Source organism: Eurytemora carolleeae, unplaced genomic scaffold (assembly GCF_000591075.1).
Source record: "Eurytemora carolleeae unplaced genomic scaffold, Eaff_2.0 scaffold915, whole genome shotgun sequence".
NCBI classification, from domain to species: domain Eukaryota; kingdom Metazoa; phylum Arthropoda; class Copepoda; order Calanoida; family Temoridae; genus Eurytemora; species Eurytemora carolleeae.
In genome coordinates this window covers 19,513-34,268 of record NW_019396805.1, presented here as the reverse complement: position 1 = coordinate 34,268, position 14,756 = coordinate 19,513, and the positions used below count along the sequence as shown (strand labels likewise).

The 14,756-nt window shown below is 33.6% G+C and overlaps 1 protein-coding gene across 1 annotated transcript in view; it reads right to left on the bottom strand.

The window, feature by feature from the left end:
• Positions 1-3,301: 3,301 nt before the first annotated feature.
• LOC111708865 (monocarboxylate transporter 2) overlaps positions 3,302-14,756 on the bottom strand; it is a 30,619-nt gene continuing 19,164 nt past the window's right edge. Inside the window, exons 12-18 of the mRNA XM_023482369.1 lie at positions 14,308-14,394; positions 12,280-12,326; positions 11,908-11,915; positions 11,619-11,675; positions 10,816-10,891; positions 6,040-6,129; positions 3,302-3,919 (exon numbers count right to left, since the gene is read on the bottom strand). Of these exons, the coding sequence (XP_023338137.1) occupies positions 3,447-3,919; positions 6,040-6,129; positions 10,816-10,891; positions 11,619-11,675; positions 11,908-11,915; positions 12,280-12,326; positions 14,308-14,394 (838 nt within the window). The 3' untranslated portion in view covers positions 3,302-3,446. The remainder of the gene's footprint in view (positions 3,920-6,039; positions 6,130-10,815; positions 10,892-11,618; positions 11,676-11,907; positions 11,916-12,279; positions 12,327-14,307; positions 14,395-14,756) is intronic.

The window sequence follows — 14,756 nt, the reverse complement described above, 5'->3', positions numbered from 1 at the left end:
TCTAGCATAAAAATAAGCGAAAAAAAATTTGAAAATTCTGCTATGTTGAGAAAATTCAGTAAATCTTAAAGAAATGACCTGGATCTGGATCTATTTTTTATAAGTCTGGGTCCATTAGATAGATGATTAGGTTTCGCCCAGTCGAATGCGTCCTATGGACGACCATTCACCAGACACAGACAAAAATCTAACGCGAGACATCTTCAAAGTACGTCTTAAAGACAAACATTTTTTGACAAAGGGATGATTATTAACACTCAGGACACTAATTACTCCATCGGAGGGATGGTAATTAACACTCAGGACACTAATTACTCCATCGGAGGGATGGTAATTAACACTCAGGACACTAATTACTTCATCGGAGGGATGGTATTAACACTCAGGATAACCATCCCTCCGATGGAGTAATTAGCGGAGTGTTAATTACCATCCATCCGATGGAGTAATTATAAACCCTGAGTGTTAATTACCATCCCTACAAAGAAGTAATTAGTGTCCCGGACCCGAGTGTTACTTACCATCCCTCCGATGAAGTAATTAGTGTCCTTAGTGTTAATAACCATCCCTCCGATGAAGTAATTAGTGTCCTTAGTGTAAATAACCAATAACCATCCCTCTGATGAAGTAATTAGTGTCCTGAGTGTTAATTACCATCCCTCTGATGGAGTAATTAGTGTCCTGAGTGTTAATAACCATCCCTCCGATGGAGTAATTAGTGTCCTGAGTGTTAATAACCATTCCTCCGATGGAGTAATTAGTGTCCTGAGTGTAAAATACCACCCCTTCGATGGAGTTAATAGTGTCCTGAGTGTTAATCACTATCCCTCCGATGAAGTAATTAGTGTCCTGAGTGTTAATTACCATCCCTCCGATGAAGTAATTAGTGTCCTGAGTGTTAATTACCATCCCTCCGATGGAGTAATTAGTGTCCTGAGTGTTAATTACCATCCCTCCGATGGAGTAACTAGTGTCCTGAGTGTTAATAATCATCCCTTTGACAAAAAATGTTTGTCTTTAAGACGTACTTTGAAGATGTCGTGAATGGTCGTCCATAGGACGCATTCGACTATGCGAAACCTAATCATCTATCTAATGGAAACGAATCTAGCGGCCCCCAAAGTGATTTGTACGGACCTTGTTCATTCAAGAAACGTACTTTGATGGATTGACAAAGAGAACGTACACAGTAGGAGACGTCCTTGACGATTGTCGTGTTCACAAGAATCGGTCTCAACGTGTGCAAATCGAGTGTAAAATTTTGTTAAATTTGAAATAAAATCCATTGCAAGATGTGGCATATTTTTAGAGGATTTATTCAAGTTGAATAAAATCTAGATAAATTGCTGGTTTTATACTTTTCTAAAAATTTGTCAAGTCTAAGAAATAATTCGTCTGGAGAATGGTTTCATTTTCTCAGGTCTCATTTATCTTGAAATAGAAGAATAAACTGACATTACTGAGGTCGGAACTACTGAGTTATTAAACCTTTCTGAAAGTTGATCTGATCTGAGCTGTAAACTTATGCTTTATCTCAATCTTTTGTTGATCTGCAGATTAATTGATTGTAATCGCAGTAGTTTCGGGGATAGAAGGAAGATTTCTTCAGAGGAAGAATAACAAAAATAGAGATAGTTTTTAATATAGAGCCTCTTATCAAAAGTGGGAACAGTGGATATCTAGATCAAACAATCAGGATTATGAGTATCCAACATAAAGGTTCCTGTCCCGACGACGGATATCTTGGATATCCTGTAAGATGGCACCAAGCTATGAGATTTAACAAGATTCAAGATTTTTATCATACTTCTTAGAGATATAGTTTGCCTAATGTGGAATATTTAATGTTGATTCGTTTCATTGTACCGTGGTAAACTGAAGCACTGAAAATATTCCTTTACAAAATTCTGATATTTCTTCATTTGTGAATCTCAGACTAGAGATTGATTTGAAAAGTTGGAATGGATGAAATGGAAAGATATCTTATGTTCGCACTTACATAACATTTTCACATACATCAACATTCTACACTCACTGAATGTTCCATTGAAACACTCGCTGAACGTTCCATTGAAACACTCGCTGAAAAAAACCTCGAATATAAAGACAAAGAGTGAAGAAATATAAACATTTATAACGTTCTTATGAAATCAAAATATTTAAACAATTTAGTTTTTTTAGTTAAAACTTTGTATATTTTTCAATCACTGATAATTTTGCACGTATAAAATCACTTAGTTCGCATGTTTCTGGACACTTTGTAAGCTTGGATGGTTCAATACAGATAATTTTTAAGGAGTTTTATATCAAGATCAAACCAATAAAAACTAAATTATTCTTCTGCGTTGAAGCCAAAAAATTTCGGTTTTACTTTGTATTTCCGAAAATGTGATCTTTTTACCTGTTTTCTACCTTTATTATTGATTTGAGAGTTAAGGACTTTCACATCCTTAATTCATTTGATCAAATATTACCAAAATCATCTACATTTTCAAATTTCCATTTGAAGAGATATGTCCGATTTAAAACAGTACCTTTTAAAGTTTGTCTGGTGCAAGAATGTAATGCAAGGAAAGTTAATTGCAGTTGCGTATACTCTGCGTATATATTGAAACCAGTTCTCTCTGGGTGGAATTTGTAAACAAGAATAGATGCCTCAGTGTTCGTTTAGTATCCGAGGAGGTTAAAAGCATTGAATTTTGATAATTTTGATAATTCACATAATAGTTTCCTATGACCAGAATATTTCATTGATTATTTATGTGAAAGATGGATCCCATGTCAGGCTTCAACATCCGTCTTGTGTTTACATTACCGCCCAGTGACAGAACACTGCAGTACAAAAGATGCGTACACTTCTTAAATATCTTTCCTTGCATTAAATCTTGATCTGGTGAAGAACAAATGAGGTATTTTGAGGTTATTTTCAATGTTGGGTTTTCTTTAGAAGTGAGTTGCGGATTTCTTGTAAAGGAAACCATACAGAAATTGTCTAGAAATATAAAAGTTAGCAAAGATGACGTTATCCTTCAAATTACCGAGCAGATACAATTTTAAAGGGTAGCGTTGTTTAATCGAACTGGATATAAAACGACGAAGTTTTGGAAAGGTCTGAATCGTTTGATTTATTCTGTTATTCCCAAGCAAAGATTTAAGTCTCCACGATGATTTTAATGTTGTCACTCTGTTTCTATGATTAATGAGAACTATATGCAGTATTCATAGTGGATTAAAATTTGACAAATATAGTTTATACATAAGATCGCTCAATTTCTCTGTAAAGGTTATCAACATTAAAACATACTTTAAGGCACATTTATTTACAGATAAAAAGTTATGCGGACAGATCGATGAAAACAACAATTGGATTGTATTTAAGCGGACAAGAGATAATAAAGGTTGTTTCTTTTACCCTGGTTGAGATTATCTCCCTTCTCCGGGTTGTTCTATTCAATGGTCTGGTTTATTTCTCTTCTCCGTAACAGATCTGCGGCAAAGCAGAATATACCAGCTGCTAGGAAGAACCCGGCGGCCATGATAAAAGAATACATGAAACTTGATGTTGCCTCAAACACCGCTCCGGCGAGGGGCGGGCCCAGCATGGCTGAACCACCCCTGAACATAGTGACAAGTCCAAATGAACTTGTAAGTTGATCAATACCCACCAGATCAACCAGCATTATAGACGTTAGGGAGATGTAGGCGGACACGAACAGACCGAAGACGGAGGACAGGATAATGAAGACGGTGTAGGTTGTCACGAAGGGGAAGAGGAAGACGCAGACGGATGAGAGGATGAGAGAAAGGGAGGTGAGAGTGAGAGCGTTGGACCAGGGTTGATCCGCGAGTAGACCAGTTAGAATCCGCCCAACTGTGTTAGATATCCCAATAACAGAGAGGATAAAGGCCGCCTCATTCTCTAAAATCAATAAATTAATATATCCTGTAATGTTAAATCTGTTAAGTTTTTGCACAATGATTTATAAAAGACACTGTATAGAAGTAATTTCATTTAATGGGCGGCAAGTTGACTTCAATTTGAAAATAGTAATCGGTAAAATCTTGATAGAATTTGGCGTAAGAGGGTGCAAGCTGTGCATTTTGGTCAAAGAGAATAGAATATATATTAGAGTGGAATTTACTAGAAAAAAGTGTAAAACGGCCATTTTGTTTTACTGTTTCCATACGGCAGGTGTACTTCACATAGTTGCGCTATATAACCTTTTGGGCCCTGTAACATCATTTTATAGAAAATCTAAAATTAATATTAAATGAAAACCAGATTATGAAATAGGCTGGTTTCATTATTGACCAATGATCATTTCACATAGACTCTATGCCTTCCACTTTACAAACGATAATTTGTTTAACTTTAACACAAATGATGTTTTTTTATTCACCTATAATTCATTTTATAAAGTTTATTTAACAGCTTAAAAAATTCGAAATTGAAATGGATAGTCTAGGGCAAGGAGAATTAAATACAAGGAGGGGGCAATAGGGTTTCTGTACACTTTGCTGTGACGTTTTTAGACTGCTGGAGAACTAGTTTTTGCGTAACAACAATATTAAAGATTGTAAACAATAACACAAATGATAAACAGACATTTGGTGCATCTCTGGCGTTAGATGAAGATCCACCGTATACTAACTCATGTTTGTTTACATTAGATCGGCTGACTTTATTATTGTTGTTACGCAAAAACTAGTTCTCCAGCAGTCCAAAAACGTCACAGCAAAGTGTACGGAAACCCTATTGCCCCCTCCTTGTATTCAATTCTCCTTGGTCTAGGTAACTTACTGTATTAGTGTACTCTAATGGCCAGGAATGGATCCTACAAGACTAGGCAGGTGAATAACCGGTACATAGAACTACCTGATATACCAGGGTTAGATCCTACTAGACTAGGCAGGTGAATAACCGGTACATATAACTACCTGATATACCAGGGTTAGTTCCTACAAGACTAGGCAGGTGAATAACCGGTACGTAGAACTAACCTGATATACCAGGGTTAGATCCTACTAGACTAGGCAGGTGAATAACCTGTACATAGAACTACCTGATATACCAGGGTTAGATCCTACACGACTAGGCAGGTGAATAACCGGTACATAGAACTAACCTGATATACTAGGGTTGGATCCTACAAGATTAGGAAGGTACATGAACGATACGTAGAACTAACCTGATATACCAGGGTTAGATCCTACAAGACTAGGCAGGTGAATAACCGGTACATAGAACTAACCTGATATACTAGGGTTGGATCCTACAAGACTAGGAAGGTACATGAACGGTACATAGAACTACCTGATATACCAGGGTTGGATCCTACAAGACTAGGAAGTTACATTTAGAACTATCAGATATTTCAGGGTTTGATCTTACAAGACTAGGAAAGTACATGAAGGTAAATAGAACTACCTGATATACCAGGGTTTGATCCTACAAGACTAGGAAGGTACATGAAGGTACATAAAATGATAGAAGAAAGAAAGATAGGAAAGACCAAAGGGATATTGGAGAATAGGAATGAAATTAAAGGAAAAAGGGGAGGAAGGATGTGAGAATAGAAGAAGAAAGGAATGAAAGAGAAAATGAAAGGAAAGATAGTAAAAATGAAAGAACGAAAAAAAGGAAGAGGAAGAAAGAAGAGAAAGCAAGGAGAAATGGAAGTAAGAAATCAGAAGAGACAGAATGGAAGAAANCCCCCCGACATTTGGTTTCTTTTCATATCCCTTTTCCACGTACTGCACCTAATAATAACAATGATCAGTGCAGTTGATTAAGCTAAATACACACGTCACGTGATAGCGTACATTTTCCTCCATTTGTCCTGACGGGTCTGATATATCAGGGTTGGATCTTTACACGACTAGGAAGGTACATGAACGGTACATAGAACTGACCTGATATACCAGGGTTGGATCCTACAAGACTAGGAAGGTACATAAATGGTACATAAAACTTACCTGATATACCAGGGTTGGATCCTACAAGACTAGGAAGGTACATGAACGGTACATAGAACTGACCTGATATACCAGGGTTGGATCCTACAAGACTAGGAAGGTACATGAACGGTACATAGAAACCCAAAAACCCGAACAGGTTACTTACACTTACTGAAACATAATCGGTTAGTAACTTAACTAATTTAACTATTTCTAATTCAATTTTATTTTTAAGGTCATGTCTAAAATGGAATTCATTCTTCGAGTCTTTTTTTCGTCAGGTCAAAGTTAAATAGGGTAAATTTTTATTTTTTATAGATGAAAAATATTTGTATTTTTAGGCTCGTTTGTTGGCTTTATAATTATTTGTTTGGATTTTTTTTTCAAACCGCTAAAACGGAAATATTTGAATTTAAAAATGTTGGCTGTCAAAAATAATTTTTTTGAAAATTTGTAAAAAAAATCAGTTTTATTATTTTTTACACAAGCGGATAATGTTCGCAGTAAAAACAAACATGATAAAGAAGAAAGATGGATATATATATATATATATATATACATATCAATACATATATATTTAGAGAGGTACCTGAACCATACATCATCTTTTAGGAAACAAAAATTCAAGAAAGTACGGCACTTTCCAAGCATATTTGGAAATTAAAGGATCATAAGAACCCTTATGAAATAAAATGGTTCATCGACAAGTATGCAGCCGCGTATCATCCAACCAAGAACAGATGCAATTTATGCAATCTATTATCATCGATTTTATATGTATCTAATAATTTGAATATTGCAGTTAAGTGCAAAATTCTTAAAGAAAAATTATTGCAAAGAAATGTTTGTAATATTTTTAAAAAAATACGCAATATGTAATGAAAAAATTTGGAAATTTTTGATGTTCAAAGACTATTGTATATATTTGTGGTCTAGGCTCTAGGTAGTAGGTATGCGGGTTTACAACAAAAATTTACTTTTCCCCGAGTATAAAGTTAGATATTGTAGTTTAAACTTTTAGGCATAAAGCGGGTTGTAGAAATGTAAACTTTAGTGGAATATAATTTATGCTTAACAATACTCTGCCTTTCTACTCATCCTATTCTTCTATCCTTCCTACTCATCCTATTCTTCTATCCTTCCTACTCATCCTATTCTTCTCCCTTCCTATCCATCTTATTCTGCTCCCTTCCTATCTATCCTACTCATCTCGCCTTCCTACTCATCCTATTCTTCTCCCCTTCCTACTCATCATATTCTTCTCCCCTTCCTACTCATCATATTCTTCTCCCCTTCCTACTCATCATATTCTTCTCCCCTTCCTACTCATCCTATTCTTCTCCCCTTCCTACTCATCATATTCTTCTCCCCTTCTTACTCATCCTATCCTTATCCCCTTCCTACTTATCCTATTCTTCTCTCCTTCCTACTCACCCTATTTTTCTCTTACTATCCATCCTATTTTTCTCTCCTTCCTACTCATCCTTTTCTTCTATCCTTCCTACTCATCCTACTACTCTCCCTTACTACCCATCCTATTCTTCTCTTCCTAACCACTTATCCTAGCTGTATTACATTTTACAAGTATACATACATAGATGCATTCCCACCTCCCTTTACCTATATTCAATATTCTTTTTATACTACCCTTTCCCGTCCCGCATGTATATATATATATATATATCCCACCTTCTGAGCTTCCCCTCCCTCTCATTTTCTATTTTTCTCCAAAAATAATAAATTCACAATATTTTATGTATATATGTATTGTATACATACAAATTTAGAATTACTTTTTTCATTGTTTTTTTTGTTTAATTTCCTTTCTCCAAATAAGGTATCTTATTCCCAAAGGAAATTAGAAACCTATTTAGTAAAAACAAAGCTTGTAAAACTGAAGAAGGGAATTGTTTAATAGATGTATCTAAGTGAAGATATATATATATATAAAGTAATTTTTCCAATGCAGTAAAATCGATTTGGTCAGAACCAAGGAATATGAAATAGAAAGGAGATACATTTGTATAAGAAATATTCAGAATAGGTTATTCTATACGCTGTAATTGTACATCAGACAAATATTTCTTTTACAAATGGAGTACCGTCTGCAAAACATGTATAATCATATGGCAGGGCGGGTTGCGTCAGTTGTATCTCCCTTCTATTTCATACTCCTTGGTCAGAACACTGCAAACCCAATACTTTTTACTTAATTTGATTCGACCAACCTATACCACACTCAACTAAATAGAAGCTGGCGAAGGTCACATTTATGCGACATTACTTAACGACATTGCGACCTTATAACCCTTCTACTTTTTTATTTTACGCACAAGATGAGCTAGGAGCTAATTAGACCGGTTACATAATAGAAATCGTTTTATCAAGAGATCTTTAATAAGAGGATTTGTGAAAAAAAACCACATGATATTTCAATCTTGAGTGCACTTTACTTAAGTTTGATGTGATAAAGATTAGCTTTTTTTTGCTTTTTAAAATATGTGTATAGTTGACCAATTATTTCTAACCATTCAATATGCAAGACTTAATTTAGTGATCTAACTTTCAAAAGATGTGGTTTTTTCTTAATTTTGCGGTCACTGCACATTATGTCAAAAATATTTTTACATGATTTTATAAATGAACAATATTTAGTGATGATAAAATTACTTTAACTATTGAGTTTTGCAGTGATATCACCAAGCCAGGATATTGTCTACCCATGTCTTGGTCCCCCCCCCAAAAAAAAATTTAAAACCCTAAAAATCGTCCAATTTGACTCCTATATAACACATTTTTTTAAATCGTAAATGTTTCCGCCGCGCGTAAGGCATCATAACTATTTTTTAGCAATATTTACAAACATATTTTGACGTTCTGTCTTTTTCAGAAATAGAAAATAATCATAATTCATTAAACCTGAGTTAGAACTTTTGTACTGTGGATCTCGGATTAAGCTTTGATCTCCCTACGGATTAACCTATCTCTTAAAGTTAAAAGTTGTCACTGTGGATATCGAGATCAAACATCACTTCTAAAGTTATATCTTTAGTTCTCACCGAATGGCTGCCTAATTTTTCCGTCTATTACAATATTTGAGAAAGAATTGAGGAATGAAATATTTATGTTATTGAAGAAGAAAATATATATAATTGTTTGTAGGAAAAGTTACTGGTTTACTATAGAGAAGAAAAATTAGCTTTGCTCTGTAAGTTTGTGCATATATTTCAGAAAACAAGCTTAGATGTCCAATACACTTGACATTCTATACAAAGCATATTATTTACACCATGGGGTGATACATGCTACAAATTTAGACCGCCTTTTTGCACAGCAGCAAGACGTCTTTAAGGTCGTCCTTGATCATTGGAATAATTTACGGCATTTTATTCGAAAACAAATTATTAGAAGTAAATTATAGAGTATAATAGTCACAAGATATTCCTAGTGTGGCATTTCCAATATGTGGTCTGCTTATATGCTATTTCAATATCACCGGAGATTTTGAGAATATAGGTTTTATTTAATAGAGTTTAAATCGGAACAAAATTCTCAATATCTCCGGTAATATTGACAGCACAAAAAGGCATACCCCATTTTGAAAATCCCAGAATTTTTTTTTTTTTTTCAAGAATCATGCATATGAAACTCAGAAAGAAGGTTGACGACTGAGGAAGGGATCAGACAGGTATGAATTTAATAGAGCTTTTATAATCTCTGACATTCTGAGTGTTCTGAGACGGCACTCAGGCAGTGAGTATAAAAATCGACTTTCAAATCTTCCAGCTATTGTCATGTTTCGTGGGACACCCGGTACGCACAGCTGAAGGTAAAGTGTTGATGTTACCCGGTCTATTGAAGACGACTTGTTCGTCAAAATTTTTGCTCCTTTAAATTTTTGCTGGTGCAAGAAAAATATTTCAGATAAAACAGTTTCCTCTTGAGGCTTTAATCTGGGGCAAAAAATGGAATTTAACATTTTTTAACATTCCACCGGGGGCCCCTAAATCCCGTATGAAAATCCGAATTTTAACTTCTTAAGGAGTAGGCTCCTTTATGCGCCTCTGCTTTTAAAATAAGATATTGAGTGTTATTATTGAAAAAATTTAACAAAAGTATAGACTGTTAAATATTCAAAAGTTAATATAAAATTTGCAAGAATCAAATTTATTTGTATACAAATTTAATACGCAGAATCTGAAGTTTGCATAGGAAATATAATTTGAAAAATATTTGAGTAAACATGTAAAGTTACTTTTATTAGATTTGCTCGAATTTGCATATGCATCTTATTCACAAAATGTTTGCAAAGTACATATCTTCGAGTTTGTCAGAAGTTTTTGAATATTTTTCCCAGAACATATTTACATATACAATCAATGCATACTTCATACACAATACAAATAAACAGTTTGAGATTGATTTTATAAGTAATTTTAACAAAGCTAGCACAGAGTGCTTCAGCTATGGTAAGACCCATAAAACTAAGGAAGACGACAGATGAGTTCAAGTTATAAATTTCTTTCCTTTTATTTAAAACTTGACTTTAAAGCTACTTACCGCGGCATCTAAGACAAAAAAGATTGCTAAATTGTTGTATATGGCATTTTTATTTATAAACTGTATCGAGAATTTGACATTATTAATATCGACTTCATGAAAGAGATTGAAATTAAAATTTATTGATATGAGATATTGGAATAAAAAAATGGCAAATCATATTTTGGTATTCCCAAGAATAAAAGCTGAAATGGTATCAATAGTTTTTATTGTTTTAAAATGCCACTTAATTCCCATGTTTAGGTACACCCTGTGTTCTGTGCTAAAGTGTGTATCCATGTTTATATTAAGATTTACCTAGAAGAAATTTTGGTTCTTTCAGTAGAGAAAAATCCATCATTGATTTCAGCACAGAGATAACACTCTCACTTTCCTAGTTTTAAAGGTTTACGAAATAAATTAAATTAAAATTTATAAAAAAAATCTTACTAGAAAAATATATTATTATAAACATATCATAAAAATATATTATTATTATATAAAAATATATTGTAAAATATATATTACTAGAAAAATATATTTTACAGACCACACTCCACTAGACATAATAAGGTGAAAGTCAAGTACAGACATGGTGTCCCACGAAACATGACAGTTGGTAAATAATTTGGAATGTCTTCTTCCCTTTACTGTAATAGATATTAAAAACTTATACTAAAATATATTTTACTTAGAAATCAATTTTAATTTAATATGACTACCATTAAATACTCTAAAGTAATTATGGAAGAAGACATATTTAAATTATTCACAAACTGTCATGTTTCGTGGGACACCCTGTATATGCAAAGAAAAGGTAATCACATTCTGTTACCTCTCTTTTGAAATAAAAAAAAAATCTGAAGTCTAAATACTTGAATTTCTATTTGTAGAACTCTATGTTTGTAAAACTCTTACTTAAAAATTATACACCCACTGACGAGGGGGGGGGNGGGGGGGGGGGGTTAAATATCCATTTATTCTATTTTTTTCTGAGAGTATATAATACATTTTACCAATTTTAAACTTCGGATAAAAATATGATTAATTTATCTAAGATTTTGATACAAATTACAATATTAGAAAAACTAGCATAAAACTGAAAATAGAAATAAAAAAACCTTGAGCTGCTCGTTGACAAGGGAACCTCTTGACATGAACTCCTCTCCCACTCCATCCTAGAAAACATTGTCAAAACTTTTATGAAAAATAATTTTTTTCTTTCTTTCTTTTATTGGAGATATTATAGAAATTTGGGTAACCCTGATTGGTTTGACAATTATTCTAACATGACGTTCTAAAAAAAGATCATTCTTTCATATTTTATTTATTTGAGAAGGATGAATAAATTCAAATATATTTTAGGCAGTCGAGAAATCTCAGAAACTGAACACAATTTTTAATTTTTACTTTGGAACCTAATGGATTAAACCTTATTATTTTGATCAAATATAAAGCAAGGATCAATGCCAAATATTTGCCTTTAACCTATTCTTCTATCCTTCCTACNGGGGAGGGTTGAGAAAAGAGAAGAAATATCTTTGCTATTCATCAAGTTCATTCATCGACTGTATTGGAGAAGGGGAGGGTTGAGAAAAGAGAAGAAATATCTTTGCTATTCATCAAGTTCATTCATCGACTGTATTGGAGAAGGGGAGGGTTGAGAAAAGAGAAGAAATATCTTTGCTATTCATCAAGTTCATTCATCGACTGTATAGGAGAAGGGGAGGGTTGAGAAAAGAGAAGAAATATCTTTGCTATTCATCAAGTTCATTCATCGACTGTATAGGAAAAGGGGGGGGGGAAGAAAAGAGAAGAAAATATCCTTCCTACTCTCAGGTTCATTCATATCGACTCCATCGGAGGTGGGGGGTAATAGAGATGGAGAAGATTGATTGATTTATCTTGAATATAATTTTAAAGGGATTGCTGTAGTATTTTTAAGTTGTACTGCTTCAATAGAAAGAGAGTGTCTTATATATTTGCACAATTTACAACTTTAACCTTGAACTTTAATCTATAGAGGGTCTTGAACCCTTAATCTGATTAATGCCACTCTATAGTATACAATCTATAGAGGGTCTTGAACCCTTAATCTGATCAATGCCACTCTATAGTGTACAATCTATAGAGGGTCTTGAACCCTTAATCTGATTAATGCCACTCTATAGTATACAATCTATAGAGGGTCACTTGAACCCTTAATCTGATCAACGCCACTCTATCATATACAATCTATAGAGGGTCACTTGAATCCTTAATCTGATCAATGTCACTCTATCGTATATGATCTATAGAGGGTCACTTGAATCCTTAATCTGATCAATGCCACTCTATCGTATACAATCTATAGAGGGTCACTTGAACCCTTAATCTCATCAATGCCACTCTATAGTATTCAATCTATGGAGGGTCACTTGAATCCTTAATCTGATCAATGCCACTCTATAGTGTACAATCCTCTATAGAGGGTCACTTGAAATTGCGAATAAGAACGGATAACGGTAAAAGTGAAGAAGAAAAGAAAATAAAAAAAAAGTTTTAAATCATAAATAATAGGAAAAAGGAGAAAACCATGAAATGTAAAGCGTTTAAAAAGAAGAATAATAAAATTTGTAAAGTTTATAACAACCAGTAAAGGAAACCCAAGGAAAACATGTTAAACTACAGAATCCTTCAACAGAAAGGAATACATGTTCAACTTCAAAGGTTAAAGAGTTTCTGAGTATTTCCATATAATTTCTACTTTCCAGAGTTTTAACACTTTACATGCTATTTACATAATAAACTGTGCATAGACGAAAAGAGAAATTGGACCAGGGGTGTCTACAGGAATACCTATATTTTATTTAACTAGGGGGGAGGGCTCAGCCACCATATCCCCCCCCCTTTTATAACTCGTTGAATTGAACCCAATAACCTTTACACAAAATATTCCCCTGACTTGGACACAATATCCAGGGTTGAGATGATAAATGAGATAAACGTAGAGAGAATTATTACAGAATTTTGGTTTGGTAAAAACTGGATTCTCTCTTGGTTTGGTTTGGTTTGAACTACATATTATTTGGTTTGGTTTGGGTTGGGTTTAAATTGAGTCCACTATTAAGGTAAAAATGAGACCACACTTTTGGAATTCCAGAACACACTCTATAAAAATGGAAGAAAAAATTCGAATCGAATTATTTTCGAAAATATAAGCCAGTAGTTTAAAGAAGTCATGTGATTCTCATGTTTCCGCATAGATACAAATACTATTGGGACCGGATTTTATAAATAGCTTTATGTAGTCAAACTGCGAAGGCGTAGTTGAACCGGTTCAAGATTAAAATACGTAAATAAACTATGTCTAAGCAGTTCAACTTAGTCTCTCTTTTCATTAAATCTGGTCCCTCACAGTTTTGTTGAAGTTGAGAGCAAACTTCTCTAAAATATTGTATAAAGGGATCTTGTAGTGTCAGGTGAGCTAACAATTGATATATTTAAAAGGATTGTTAACTTAACATTAAAGCGCACCTTTAATCAAATATATGTTTCAGTAAATTTTAAAATGTTGATTTCCAACCAGATAGAAATTTTATTTCTCTGTCTGAGATTTTAAAAAATTGCTCGTATATTTACAACAGAAAACAAATTCATGATTTTTACAAAATAAACTCCAGGCCATCATGAACAAAGCTATCTTCAATATAAGAAGAAGAATTTAAAAATAATAACGTTTTTATGGGTATGTAGTCAATTGTCATGTGAAGCAAAAGCCACTTTTAAAATTAAAAAGACAAAAATGTCTGTTGATGAATGTCAACTATCCTTTGGAATGGTTTAGAGAGCTTTGCCTGGCTCTGGGACCTCTTCAAGGACGTCATCGACACCACAGACATAGAGGAGCTCATCGGCCTAAATAAGGAATTAGAGTCTTTGTTCCAAACTCAGATTTTCTATATCTTTGGAAACTAGAATCTTCATTTTCTAAAAAAAAATATCTAAGCAGTATCTCAAACATATTATTAGATTGAATAGCTCATCTTATCTTAAACATACTGTAAAATGTGAATATAATCAACCTTCAGATAGAGCCCTACCTTTAACGCTGTTTCATTTAACTAAATTTTTTTTTAAATCTTTCATCAATAATTAAAAATTGATTCACGAAGATATATTTAAATAATCGGAACATTGTTCTTCTCATCTATCTTGTCTGTTTCTTCCCAATAGATGTGGAAACAGTGGAACCGATTTGGTTCAAAAATAAGCGTATA